The sequence below is a fragment of the Cyprinus carpio genome, chromosome B15, assembly GCF_018340385.1.
Source record: "Cyprinus carpio isolate SPL01 chromosome B15, ASM1834038v1, whole genome shotgun sequence".
Taxonomy (NCBI): domain Eukaryota; kingdom Metazoa; phylum Chordata; class Actinopteri; order Cypriniformes; family Cyprinidae; genus Cyprinus; species Cyprinus carpio.
Genome location: NC_056611.1, coordinates 20339468 through 20353064, shown reverse-complemented (window position 1 = coordinate 20353064; position 13597 = coordinate 20339468). Strand labels below are relative to the sequence as shown.

The 13597-nt window shown below is 34.2% G+C and overlaps 1 protein-coding gene across 1 annotated transcript; it reads right to left on the bottom strand.

The window, feature by feature from the left end:
• Positions 1-49: 49 nt before the first annotated feature.
• On the bottom strand, positions 50-11642 carry nos2b (nitric oxide synthase 2b, inducible). Its single transcript, XM_042739715.1, has 29 exons — positions 11574-11642; positions 11233-11301; positions 11106-11153; positions 10973-11020; positions 10844-10891; positions 10538-10639; positions 10196-10344; positions 9800-9962; positions 9628-9719; positions 9383-9524; positions 9033-9172; positions 8122-8296; positions 7932-8033; positions 6823-7017; positions 6576-6658; positions 6266-6410; positions 5195-5299; positions 4933-4982; positions 4674-4848; positions 4459-4579; positions 4050-4128; positions 3706-3893; positions 3457-3623; positions 2311-2521; positions 2089-2176; positions 1878-1999; positions 1628-1776; positions 1029-1223; positions 50-862 (listed from the first exon to the last, which is right to left on the bottom strand). The coding sequence occupies exons 1-29, from the start codon at positions 11625-11627 to the stop codon at positions 824-826; spliced, it is 3444 nt and encodes a 1147-aa protein (XP_042595649.1). The 5' UTR covers positions 11628-11642; the 3' UTR covers positions 50-823.
• Positions 11643-13597: the final 1955 nt, after the last annotated feature.

The following is a 13597-nucleotide window of genomic DNA, read 5'->3' as shown; positions in this document are numbered from 1 at the left end:
GACAAACTACAGAATGCGAAGGGGAAAAGAAAAAAAAAAACATCTACCGTGGTTTTCATAGTCTGTTTATTACAAAATGCAGTATTTAACATGAACATCCAATTAAAGATTTATGCAACACTTATATGTAACACTTATGAAAGAAAGTATTAACAATAAACACTGAACTGAAAGTATAGTTTGGCATGATGAGGCTATAGTATGAAACGACATTGAAAATGTGAGATTCAAATCTAAGTTAAGTATAAAAATAAACAAGTATAGAAAAAAAACAGTATTGCACAATTTATAGGACACTAATAAAATAAGCATATCTGTGGCATGTACAAGTAAATTCTTTGTATAAAAGTTCAGACTTTTGAAGCCCTCGGACAGGTGACCATGTTGTTCTGTTGAGCATGGAAACTCTAGATTGCTCCAAAAGAATTGTTCCTGCATTTAGTCAGCGATAAAACCACTACTCTAAAGAAGTTAAGGTCAATCTTCCCAAAAACAAACAAAAAGGCATTCATTTTAAACAAACAGATAGGAATAATACAGTAAACAATACAGTTTATTTACAAGAAGGAACTAATATTTCTCCATAATTTGAGCTGTACATTCCAAAAGTTACTGACGATCAGGGTGGTGCATGGAAATTTAATACACTGCTATTGGGTATTTGTGTAGCGATTTTGTGAATTTTTTAAGTCAAGAGAGGTTTTTGCATTATTTTGGAAGCTGTATGAAAATCAAAATATTACAAGTTAAAAAATTAAAATATCCCCAGTTTTGGTGTGTTTGAATATTGAAAAGATTGAAGTGGTCCAGGTGATCTCAAGCACTAGGATCCAAAGATGTCTTCATGGTACCGCTTCTCATTCTGTGAACAAAAAAAGCATAATCATGTAAAATTATTGACCATATATCATTACAGACTACAAACAGTTCACCATTCACGACAACTGAGCCTTTTAAAGGAGCATAAATGCTGTAAGACATGATTATCTGAAGCAGCTATAAAATGTGTCAACAATTTAAAGGTTCACCTTGAGCCTTGACAGATATTCCTCAGCCTGAGTAAGAGTGATGCCCAGCCGGCTGACTAGGATTTCCTTGATAGTGGCAGCCACATCATTGGCCATGTTCATGCCTCCACAGATATACAGATGTCCTGGATTATGGTGCAGAACCTCAAAGACCTTGTCATTCAGTTGTTCTCGCAAGATGTCTTGGACATAAACCTAAGAGAGTTACATAAGAGAGTAAGCAACAATCCCCAAAGAGTGTTAACTGCCATTTAGAATGATTTTTTAGTTCTAACTATAAGTAATGATTTATGTTTTTTATTAGCAAAAAGGTATAACAAAGCACCTATTTCAGAAAAAAATTAAAGTTGAAAAATACATAATAAATAAGATATTATTAAATAATAAATACTTATTAAATATTAATAAATAATTCATAATTATTACTCATTTTACATAATAAAAATAAAATATATATAATAAAATATAACAGCTACAGCGATGATAATAATTATTATAAATATATTTATATATTATGACACACTATCAATATTACTAGATATTTACAGATATTAGAGATTTCTAGATATTATTACAGTTACAGTGTCAAGTGTGTCTACCTTGGGTTGTCCAGTTTGTCTTGAGTAAGCTGTTATGATACTGCTTAGGGTACCATTATCTCTCATGTCCAGAGTCTCTTCTTTGTAAAGATGATCGGTATCTGAACCTCGACACCCGAACACGAGTGTCACTGGATTCCCTTTCAGACCTGGAAGAAATAACACAACTTGAGGTTCAGAAACTTGAGGTGAGCTAATTCAATGGACTGTTTGAAACCACTTGAATGTGATAAGAGATAAAATTCAATACCTGTTTTTTTCATGTCATGCAATTGCTGTTGCCAAAAGCTACGGAATGGAGCAATGCCGCTCCCAACTCCCACAAGAATACAGGGAGCACTGGGGTCGGATGGAAGGTGGAAACCATCAGAGCTGGAATTGTTGCATAAATGGAACAAGTTAGTGAGTCACGATTAGAAAAAAAGATCCTATACATCTTAGGAATGTGAAATGAAGGGTACCTATGAACAAAAAATGGCACCATGTCTCCTTCTTTGATGGTATTGAGCCAGGTACTACAGAGACCAAAATGCAGTGGACCTTTTCCCTCTAAAGAGAGCAGAACATATGATTACAACAGATAAATTTCTTCAGTGATTCAAAAAGTTTTATGTCTAGTGGAGAGTTCAACTGTTCAGGTATAAATTAATAAATGATTGCTGGCAAACACAGGATTCCTGTACCCTGTGTGTAATAGCTGACCACGGCCACAGTGAGGTGGAGCTCTTGAGGGTGGAGGTCTGGGGAGGAGCTGATTGAGTAGAGGCGCGGCTTCAGTAGAGGCAGCTGGCTGAGGAGAAAGGCCGCAGAAAGTTCCAGAGAGGAAAACTCTTCTAGCACCTCAAGAAATGTAGGTTTGTAGAACTCCTTCCATGTTGCGTAGACTTGGAAATCCTATTGTGGAGGGATGACTTGGTATGTATTTAACCAATACATAAAGTCAAAATAACCCATGATAATTCCACACAATGGACCTTTTTTATAAAAAATAATTAGAATGAATTTCGTCATAAGCGTTCATATAAACCATTATGTAAATTGTCACTTTCAATATATTGAGATATTTCATGAAAGAATGGACTTTTAGCACACTCACTGCTTTGGATTTTTCAGTGATACACAAATACTTTATATAGTGTTGCCTTGCAAAATCAAATTGGTTGCATTAAAAAAATACTGGAACCAAATTACGTTAGGTTCTGTTACTGGTTCTCGCACATGTATTCAGGATACCGTTTTTAAAATGCTAACAAAACAAATGCAACTCTAAAACAAGCAGCGCAACCAGTGTGGGCCTATTCCCAAAATGAGTTGGTTCTTTCTAGTGAATCAAACACATAAAATTTTAACCAGTGAATCAAAAACGTACAGCACAACCAGTAAAAATTCCTAAAAAAATTACCCGTATGAGCAGGGTCTTTAAAGTTAATCAAACACAAACTGCAAGCAGTGTAGTCTGATTTCCGGCTGATTGAATGTAATAAAGCAGTTCTTTTTAGTGAGCTCATAACAGTGCAGCAAGTCTAGTCCAATTTCCATAATAATGGTTCCACTGAGTTGGTTATTTTTAGTGAATTAAACACACACAATGACCAATGCAGTCAGATTCCTGAACAAATGACTGTAATGAGTTGGTTCTGTGAAAAGTTATTAAAAAACCTGTGTAAACACACCTTTTAGAAGATTATTATTATTATTTTTTATTATTAAAATGACCAAAAAAAAAAAAAAACATTTTTTTAAGTTAACAATATCATTAAAGAACAAAAATTGTTTACTAGTCTCATCAATAGTTTTGGAACATCTGTAACTGTCAAAAAGTGACTTACTGATGCTAATGCAAGCAGGCGCTGTCTGTGATCTTCCTGCTTTGCCATCTTTGAGAGTTTGCGGAGGAGGCTTTGTGAGGGTGGGGTGGTGACATCCAGATAATAGGTCAGAGCTTGGGCAAGAGGACATGGTGGTATTCTTTCAACTCTCTGCCACCTTTCACCATCTGCAGGACAGCATTATTAGGTATGATTATGTTATTATGTGTAAGACTTCCATTATGTAATTAAGATAAGATGGTTCAGTACCAGGGTAGGCACTGAGGAATTCCAAGCGTAGGCTCTGATTGATAGGAGGGGCATTGGGCAGATGCTTCAGGATGCCAGCTACTAATTCAGGTGAGTTCCCTGGGAAAATCCCTACATGGTCTCCAGGGACAAAATTTAAGGTCTCTGTGCTTCCATCCATCTCTAACTCCACCAATATTGTAGCACGACTGAGAACACATACATTTTTTAATAAGTACTGTGTTCTGAGAAAATAAGGCAAAACACACAACATAACAAGGCACCTATTTCTAAACGTTACTATTATTATTACTATTTTTATTAATAAAAAATATAGATGCATGAATACAAGTTGGTTTGAGAACCTTGACGTTGGGCTCTGAAGATTCTGCCTTCTCTTTAGTTTCATGGGAACCACAGCTTTAGAATGGAGAGCTGACAGAGCTGTAAAGCCAAGCCAAATAATAATAATCACTGCAGACGTATTGCAAATAAATCTGTTATTCTCATATCTGATTCTGAAATACTAATTATAATGATTGCTAAACTACATATTTCGATGTAAAGTTTCTAAATGTCATTAAGCAGTTCCATATTCCTTTGTAATTAATATTGAACTGTATTATAGTTTGCTGAGTAAAATGTTTTAAAAAGCACGAAAATGATCAATATATAATTTTTGCTTCCCTTTTTGACAGCTTCTACAGGTTTCATCAAGTTTTGACCATAATTTTCCAATGATGTGTTTTTACAAGGAAATGGGTCTAAATGTACCTGTGATTCGGTCAACTGTACAACTGTCATTCTGAACTCTGTGCCTCTGTGGATCCCAGGAATCTGCCAGACCTTCTTTCCCTGGAAGCTGACCTTGAATATTAAACTCCTTGCATGCATCCTATACATACAGAAAACAATCTCATTGTTTTACCATTCACCCGTTTAAAGCACTGAAAACAATGAATGCTCAATGCTTATTTTATTACTGAGACCTTAAAGACAGTGCAAGCCCAGGCTGAGAAAGCTTCCTCCTGTCCATTCAGCTCATCTCCCTCTCCTGTGGAAGACACACGAATGGCTCCCAGCGCTGCAAACCTATCATCCACTGCATGGGCGAACGCACAGAAGTGTGGGTACATTCGAGAGCCAAGACCAAACACACAGTACCTGAATGGGGGACGAAACAATTAAAACAACATACTCTATACAGGAGTGGAGAGAAAATAAATGTAAGAGATTTTAAATACTAACCTAACTTTGTTTCTGAGGTTTTTCAGGCTGAGAAGCTGCTTCTTGAAACTCTGTGAGAAGAAGAGAAACCATGTCAGAAAACAAGAATCACATTCTAGTTATTGTGGTTCTTGTACAAATAATCACTGCAAAAGCAAATGATTTCTTCCTAAAGACATTTTCATTTTGACACACTGTAAATTCTGCACTAATTATGTTTGCAGATAATAGTCTTTCATTACTAGCATTACTATAAGGCCAGTGTGCATAAATATGTCCACACCTCTCCATTTCCTGGACAGTCTCCATTGCCAAAGGTGCTGGTGACAACAATTAAGAAGCTTTCCTTCTCAAGTTCACTGAAGTTGTAGTCCTCCATGCTAACGACCTGTATAAATAATAAATTATTTATGTATTACAAATGTATGTGTTTGCTGAAAAGACAAAGATCAAGTTTTGAGTTTTTTTTATTAGTTTTAACAGATTAGTGCATTTTTTTAACAGATTTATTAGTTATTCTATCTGTGTGTGTGTGTGTGTGTGTGTGTGTGTGTGTGTGACCCTGGGACACAAAACCAGCCATAATGGTCAATTTTTTGAAATTGAGATTTATGCATCATAAAATAAGACAATAAAATAGAGCATAATAAATAAGCTTTCCACTGATGTATGGTTTGTTAGGATAGGACACTATTTAGCAGAGATACAACTATTTGAATATCTGTAATCTGAGGGTGCAAAAAAAAAAATAAAAGAAAAATTGAAAATCGCCTTTGAAGTTTTTCAAATGAAGTTCTTAGCAACGCATATTACAAATCAAAAATTATGTTTTGATATATTTAAGGTAGGAAATTTACAAAATATCTTCATGGAACATGATATTGACTTAATATCCTAATGATTTTTGGCATAAAAGAAAAATCAATAATTTTGACCCATACAATTTATTGCTGGCTAATGCTACAAATATACCCATGCGACTTACGACTGGTTTTGTATATATCATTTATATTATATTATATTATATTATATTATATTATATTATATTATATTTTATATTATATTATATTATATTATTCAGATCATAAATTTGATATAAACAATTTATGTAGAATTTACACTTAACAACCCAACACATCATTTACCCAAATAAACTGCAAATGTAATGTTAAGGTTCAGATCAGGTACTTAGCTCCTCAAGGAACCAATTTCCTAGTTTTACTTTTAATAGAGGGTGATATTATTTTGAATGTGTCACATACGCCCACTTCCAGCCAAGTGTGAGTAATAATGCTCAAATTGAGTCTTGGAGAATGATAAATTACATATGAATCAGGGGTGACGGTCATCTTACCCGGGATCTGAAGGCACAATTCATCATGGTGTTTAGCTTCTTAGCAAAAGTCTGTGATTTCCCCGTTTCTGTGGCGTACAGAACAGTGCAACGCACCCTCTTGGTCAGGGCTGATTTAATGAGTGTCTGAGAGAAGAGCACTGCTCTAGAAGAGAGAAAAGAAAACAAGAATTTTAGCCAAAATGGCTACTCACCAAATGTTCACAGCTAACCTTTCAAGCATTCATTACATTGTTGCAGACAGATCTCTTCTGAAAGAACAGCACCGTGTTGTTCTGGTTGAGGAAGTGTGAACATGATACTACAGTACCTGATCAATCCTTTGAAGCTGATTGTATGCCTCCTCTCATTTCTCTTCTTGACCTTCCACTTGTGTGTCAGCCACGGATCAGGCTTTACATGGCAACAGATAAGATACGTTACACCAAAAACATCCCAAAAGTTTTGTTTGGACATCATTATATTTCACACAGCTACATACCACTAATCTGGCAATAATATTCCAGAAATGCATCTTTTCTGATGAATGCGGAACAGATACTAGGATGATACTGTACCTGATAGTAGAAAAAGGGTGACAGAATGTAATTCAGCATTTCCTGGTGAAACACAGGGGTTAGAGATCCAGACATTGGTGGCACCAGCCAGACCCAATCGGCTGGACAGCCTCCGCGCAGACGCACCTCCATCTCCATGTGCTGCATGAAGGACTCTGATGCAGTATGGTGGTCGGTAATGGTGACCTTATTTTTCTGTATGCCAGTAAGACAAAAAGGTCATAAAAACTGGAAATAAATATTTACCAAAAGGTCAAATTGAATCTTTACCCATATATTGTCTTTCCAGTACAGAATATTACTCTTATACATGTTATTACAAAATGTAGTTAAATATGTCCTGTTACACATTTGTACTTACACAAACCGTTCAGAGGGTTGTTACATGTGTGTAGTTACAGAAATATTACAGTTGTAGATACTATGTACCTATGTGTACTTACACTGTGGTTACATACTATGTACACATCTAGTTACTTTGTAAGTACACAGATATTAAGGACACAATATAAAGTGGGACCATTAATTTTTTTATTTTGAATAAGTTTGCAAGAAAAAAGTATTTCTTTTTGAAAATGTTTTTAGGCTATATTAATTTAATACAAAAAAACGTTCATTGCATTAGTTTAGTTTTGTGGTTTTAGAATGTTGTGCATTTTTTTAAAATTGTTTTTATGAATTTGTAAATCTGCAGTATAAATGTAATCTGACTAAAACAAATTGTGTTGTTTTAGAATTAGTTCCTTGCACATTTTGTGCCCTAATAATAAATTCATGAAATTTAAAAAGTCATTTTTAAATTTTAATATATTTATGTTCTGCATGTAGCCAATTAAAGCAAAAAAAAAAAAAAAAAAAAAAAAAACCCTTCATGGCAACTTGTTGGTGAATTTGCCTAATTCATATGAGTTCGCATGTTGTAAGATCTGCTTAGGCCCTGCTGATGATTAGGTTTCAGAGTGGACATTCATGCTTAAAATTGCTATAAAAATCATGTTTCTGTAGGAATCTCTGAATTCATACACCTGGTTTTACTGAATATACCAATACAAAATCCTCTTTTTCTTACCAAAGTATTTACAATAGCTTGCTATATAAATCCACTTTACCTGAAAACTATGCATCACTGCGACATTGATGGCCACCAGAGCCTGATCCTTCCATAGCGAGGACAGTTTTTGTGTCTCCAAACCCATATGACGGCCAACCCGCTGTAAGACAACAAAAAAAAAGAACATCAGTACCAAAAAAACTCTAAACTTTTTCTTCTCTACTGTAACATTAAAAATATTGTAGCACCTCAAGAACATTGTAGCGTTTGGTATCACAGAAGTCCCTCACTCCAATCTCAGTGCCCATGTACCAACCGTTAAAAGGACACGCTGGGAATTCAAGACCACCAATCTCCAGCAACATGTTGGACACCGCAGGCAATGCAAACCATCTGAGGTTCAAATCCTTAAACCACTTGTACCTGAGGAAGTACATGAAACCATCCAACTTTACTGGCATGCAAAGGCATTGGAATATATTTTGCAATGGTTCCAACAGACCCTTGATCATGTAATTGAATGCAATACTTCAGATGTAAAAAGTTGCTGATACAAATCCATAACATACAAATCCATAACACTTCATGTTTGCACAAATATATGCACAAATATATTACCACAACTACTACAGTAGCACTTCAGTCAAATTCGCATAGTACTTAACTAAACTAATTAGGTAGCTTTCTGAAGTGAAGTGTTAGAATGAGACTGGTTTGAGCACATATCTTTGGGACTCATGTCTGGCTGAAAGAATGTGGCATAGAGACAGGCTGTCTTGGGTTTGAATGGGTTTGCCATTCTAGCCTGATCTTTAAGTGCCTAGAAGCATTTGATTTTAAAGGTCCTTTTAATGCAAGCTCTTAAAGGGAAAAGCCTTGAATAATTTTCTCCTCAAGAAGCAAACAGATTTACTGCAGAATCAAGTGGAATTTCAGAAATCTGAGCACCTCAGTCAAGAGCTCTGGTGGTCTGTGTAAACAACATCGCACTCAAAACACGTTACAAGAATGAATGTCTGACTTTGTGTCTTTGTATTAAATCCATTGCTGCACTGTGAAGTAATGCAATAGTTTAGAGAGTTATCAATCAACTAGCGATTTTAATCTACTACAAGCATGTTTTTCTATTCGGCAGGAGTGCAAAACCATTGGCACTTACTGTGGGTGCTCCATGGGAACTTCCAAAATTAAATGTTGGGGAATTTCAAAAAACTGAGGGTCCTCTTCGTTAGCTTGTAACACCAGTGGAAGCACATCAAATTGACCATACCTTGGTGTCCACCCAAGCTCGATGCAAATCAATAACAATAATATAAAAAACAACTAAAAAAAAAAAAAATATACATGAACTACCAAAAAACTGTCCAAAAATTAATGTAAAATAATTATATAAATAATACATCTAATTACCAATTATATAAATAACAGCCATTATGAAAAATATCTGCAAGAAAATATTTTAAAAATCAGAAAATATGTATTTATAAAAAAACAGTAATTAGTATCTACCTCTGTGAAGTCAACACTGGCAGGATCTCCTATTATTGTACCACCTGTCATCTTATAGCCAGCGTATCGTATGAGTTGACTATTCCATACACGGAAATCATGTTGGCCATCAGTTCTTTGAGGAAAAACAGTGATGGCAGACCTATCAAAATAAAGAAACTTTATTGTGAAATCTTTTTCCACTTGCAAAGACAATCAAGATGGATGGATTATTAAAAAGCTGGAATGAAACATTCCTGGTTTACCTCACGTTGCCCCCATTGGTAGCAAACTGAATATGATCGCACAACATCTGAAACATATCCTCAGCAGTTCTGCATTTACGTGCATCAAACAGCTGCACAGGAAAACAAGACCTAAATATAACTATATGACAGCACACTTAATTTGTGTTTTAGTCCAAACTAGAGAAACTACCTGCAAATTAGCCCACTGAATTCTTCCAATACATCTGGGTGCATTTCTCCATGCTTGCTTAGCCCCAAATTCCAGTTCTTTTGTGGTGAGCTGATATGAGCCAGTAGCCTCTATTTCCTTTGTGACTTCCTCCAGACGAGACAGGTGCTCCTCGATTTTTGAGCTGGGTAACAGACATAATACAGTCAAACAGCCTACCTTTTACGCTCTTCAGAATTAAGCCAATGCATGGTCTGCTTTATTATGCCATTAAAATAGAGTAAAGTACAAGAATATAAGCTCTTTCTTAGAATTAACCACTGAAAACCCATAATAATCAACCAATAATCTGAATATTTTGAGGAAACCTGTCCCTATCGATTTCTGTGGTGCCCATATGACCCTGGTGCTTCCTACTTTTTATTTGACTTGTAGTACTGATTGATGAAGTCAATAGCTTGCATGAGGATGTCATCCGAGCTTGGCAGGGTGGAGGAGGCACAGCGCGTCATAGCCTTTGGAGTCATAATAGAGCCTTCACAGACTTTAGACGTACAAATCTGGCTCTGAAATAAAAGGGGAAAGTTCAGTATTACTCATTCCTTTATTACTTATCACTCGCAACTGCCAAAATAACCTAGGTTAAAATGACACAATCAGATCTATAAAAACTAGTTTTTTATTTAAATCCCATGTGGTTAGTTAAGTGTGTTGTCAGATTTTGCAAAATTATGACTCTTTAATGTAGAAATAACTCACCTTAACCGCTCTATGATGTAATGTGTCCTGATGGCACAAGCCATCCTGATAGTTCTTCACTTGCTTGGAAAATGGGCATTGATTCACCTTATTCTCCCATTTCTAGGCATACCATCAAAATGTTAAGATACTGCATTTCAATTATGACACTGCATTTTATGTTAAAGTTTTGCTCACCGTATTTGGCGTAATCTGCTGTGGTATTACCTTCTTGTTCTCCCATTGCTAGGCAAATACCAATAGAACGTAAGAATAATGCATTTCATTAATGACATCACATTTTATTTAAATTAAAGTTTTGTTTACCGTATTCGGTGTAATCTGCTGTGGTATTACCTTCTTGTTCTCCCATTGCTAGGCAAATACCAATAGAACGTAAGAATAATGCATTTCATTAATGACATCACATTTTATTTAAATTAAAGTTTTGTTTACCGTATTTGGTGTAATCTGCTGTGGTATTACCTTCTTGTTCTCCCATTGCTAGACATATACCAACAGAGCATAAGGATTAATAGAAGTATTTCATTTATGGCATTACATTTTATGTATATTAAAATTTGCTTACCGTATTCGGCGTAGTCTTCTTCAGTATTACATTATTGTTCTCACACTGCTAGACATACCAACAGAACATAAGGATATTGCATTTCATTCATGGCATTGCATTTCATGTTAAATAAAGTTTTGCTCACCGTATTCGGTTTAGTCTGGTGCAGTATTACATTCTTGCTGGCTTTAGAGGACTGGTTACCCATTTTTACCTGAAATATTGAATTAAATTTTTTTTTTTTTGTTAAATTGCATATATATGTGTTTATATATGTGTGTATATAGATAGATAGATAGATAGATAGATAGATAGATAGATATAGATACACACACACACACACACACACACACACACACACACACACACACACACATATATATAGATATAGATATATAGATAGATAGATAGATACACACACACACACACACACACACACACACACACACATTTGCAATTCTTTCCTTACCTTTCTGAATTTCTTACCTTGGGTTCTTTTCTCAGTTTGCAACTTTCTGTGTAGCTTTCCCACTTTAACATGCTTATATACTCAACCCAGAGAGTCTGCGATGAGGGCAGGTCAAGAGTTGTGCTGGTCGTGGCATTGTGCCTCAAGGAGGGTGTGACAGCAGTCCAATTACAGTCTGACCACGGTTCCTATCAAGTGTCCCAATCTTACACCCACACTGGAATCTTCATACGCCAGCGTCTGTAAAACTCAGTTTGATAAATTGAAAGAGAAACTATAAACACACCTCACAGGGTATTTGGACTTGTCTGCTAAAACCAAATCTGTATTTCAAGCATTACGAATATCATTAGTCTTTGAAATAAAAAATATCAATGAATGGATGGATGAATGAATGAACAAAATACTAATTTTACAGATTTTATTAAAAAAAAGTTTACTTTTTTTATTCCACCTATTCATGTATTTAATGTACATCACATCACAAATTCACCATGTATAAAGTTAGTTCTCATTATACAGTACAGGTCAAAAGTTTGGAAACATTACTATTTTTAATGTTTTTGAAAGAAGTTTCTTCTGCTCATCAAGCCTGAATTTATTTGATCAAAAATACAGAAAAAACAGTAATAAACAGTAATATTGTGAAATATTATTACAACTTAAAATAATAGTTTTCTATTTAAATATACTTTAAAAAAAATAATTTATTCCTGTGATGCAAAGCTGAATTTTCAGCATCATTACTCCAGCCTTCAGTGTCACATGTAACATCCAGTCTATCACATGATCATTTAGAAATCATTCTAATATTCTGATTTATTATATGAGTGTTGGAAACAGTTCTGCTGTCTAATATATTTGATGAATAAAAGGTTAAAAAGAACTGCATTTATTCAAAATAAAAAAAAAATTCTAATAATATATATAATATATTTTCTTTACTATCACTTTTTATCAATTTAACACATCCTTGCTGAATAAAAGTATTGATTTTATTAAAAAAAAGAAAGAAAAATAAATTACTGACCCCAAATTACTGACCAGTAGTGTATATTGTTATTACAAAATATTTATATTTTAAAAAACATAGCTTCTTTTTTTCTTTTTTTTTTTACTTTTTATTCATCAAAGTATCCTAAAAAAAGTATCACATGTTCTGAAACAATATTAAGCAGCAGAACTGTTTTCAACTTTGATAATGAATCATCATATTTGAATGATTTCTAAAGGATCATGTGATAATGATCCTAAAAATTTCAGCTTTGCATCACAGAAATAAATGATAATTTAAAGTATAATAAATTTAAAAACAATTATTTATAAATTGTAATATATCACAATATTAAATTTTTTTTTCTGTATTTTTGATCAAATAAATGCAGGCTTGATGAGCAGAAGAAACTTCTTTCAAAAACATTAAAAATAGTAATGTTTCCAAACTTTTGACCTGTACTGTATATCTAATATCTATTGATTAAATTAATAGGGTTACAGGAACAGGCAATAATATGCAATAAATGCATAGTAAACTCAGCTGGATTTCGATTTAAGATCCATGTTTTAAATAGGTTTGAGGCTTGCCTAATATGGTATAGTGTTTATTTTTTGCAGATATGTGTTATTGTTTCTAGGAAATGTGACTAAGAAATTAGGAAAATTGGTAAACTCTTTTATTACCACACACTGCTCTTAAGACTTCTATGAATTTCCCAAATCCACGTGAGGAATATAAAGTCTTCCTTCTTCTTTCATTATGACAGCTCTTCAGAATAAGTCAGAAATAAAACTTTCTAACAGAAATTGCAGGTATGTCAGAGAAGTTGAGACCTTTGAGTTTTCTTTTCAATCTGATGAAGATTGATGGAGATCTGTATTCTATTTTCAAAGAACAATGAATAATACTTTAAGATGTTGTGTATGAGAAAAATCATATGGTAATTTGACTTTCTTAAAAAACCTGCAATTTCTGTCAATTTACAGTTTAACTGCAGAAATATTATAATCATAAAGCAATTATAGTGGATTCCTATTGTCAGTC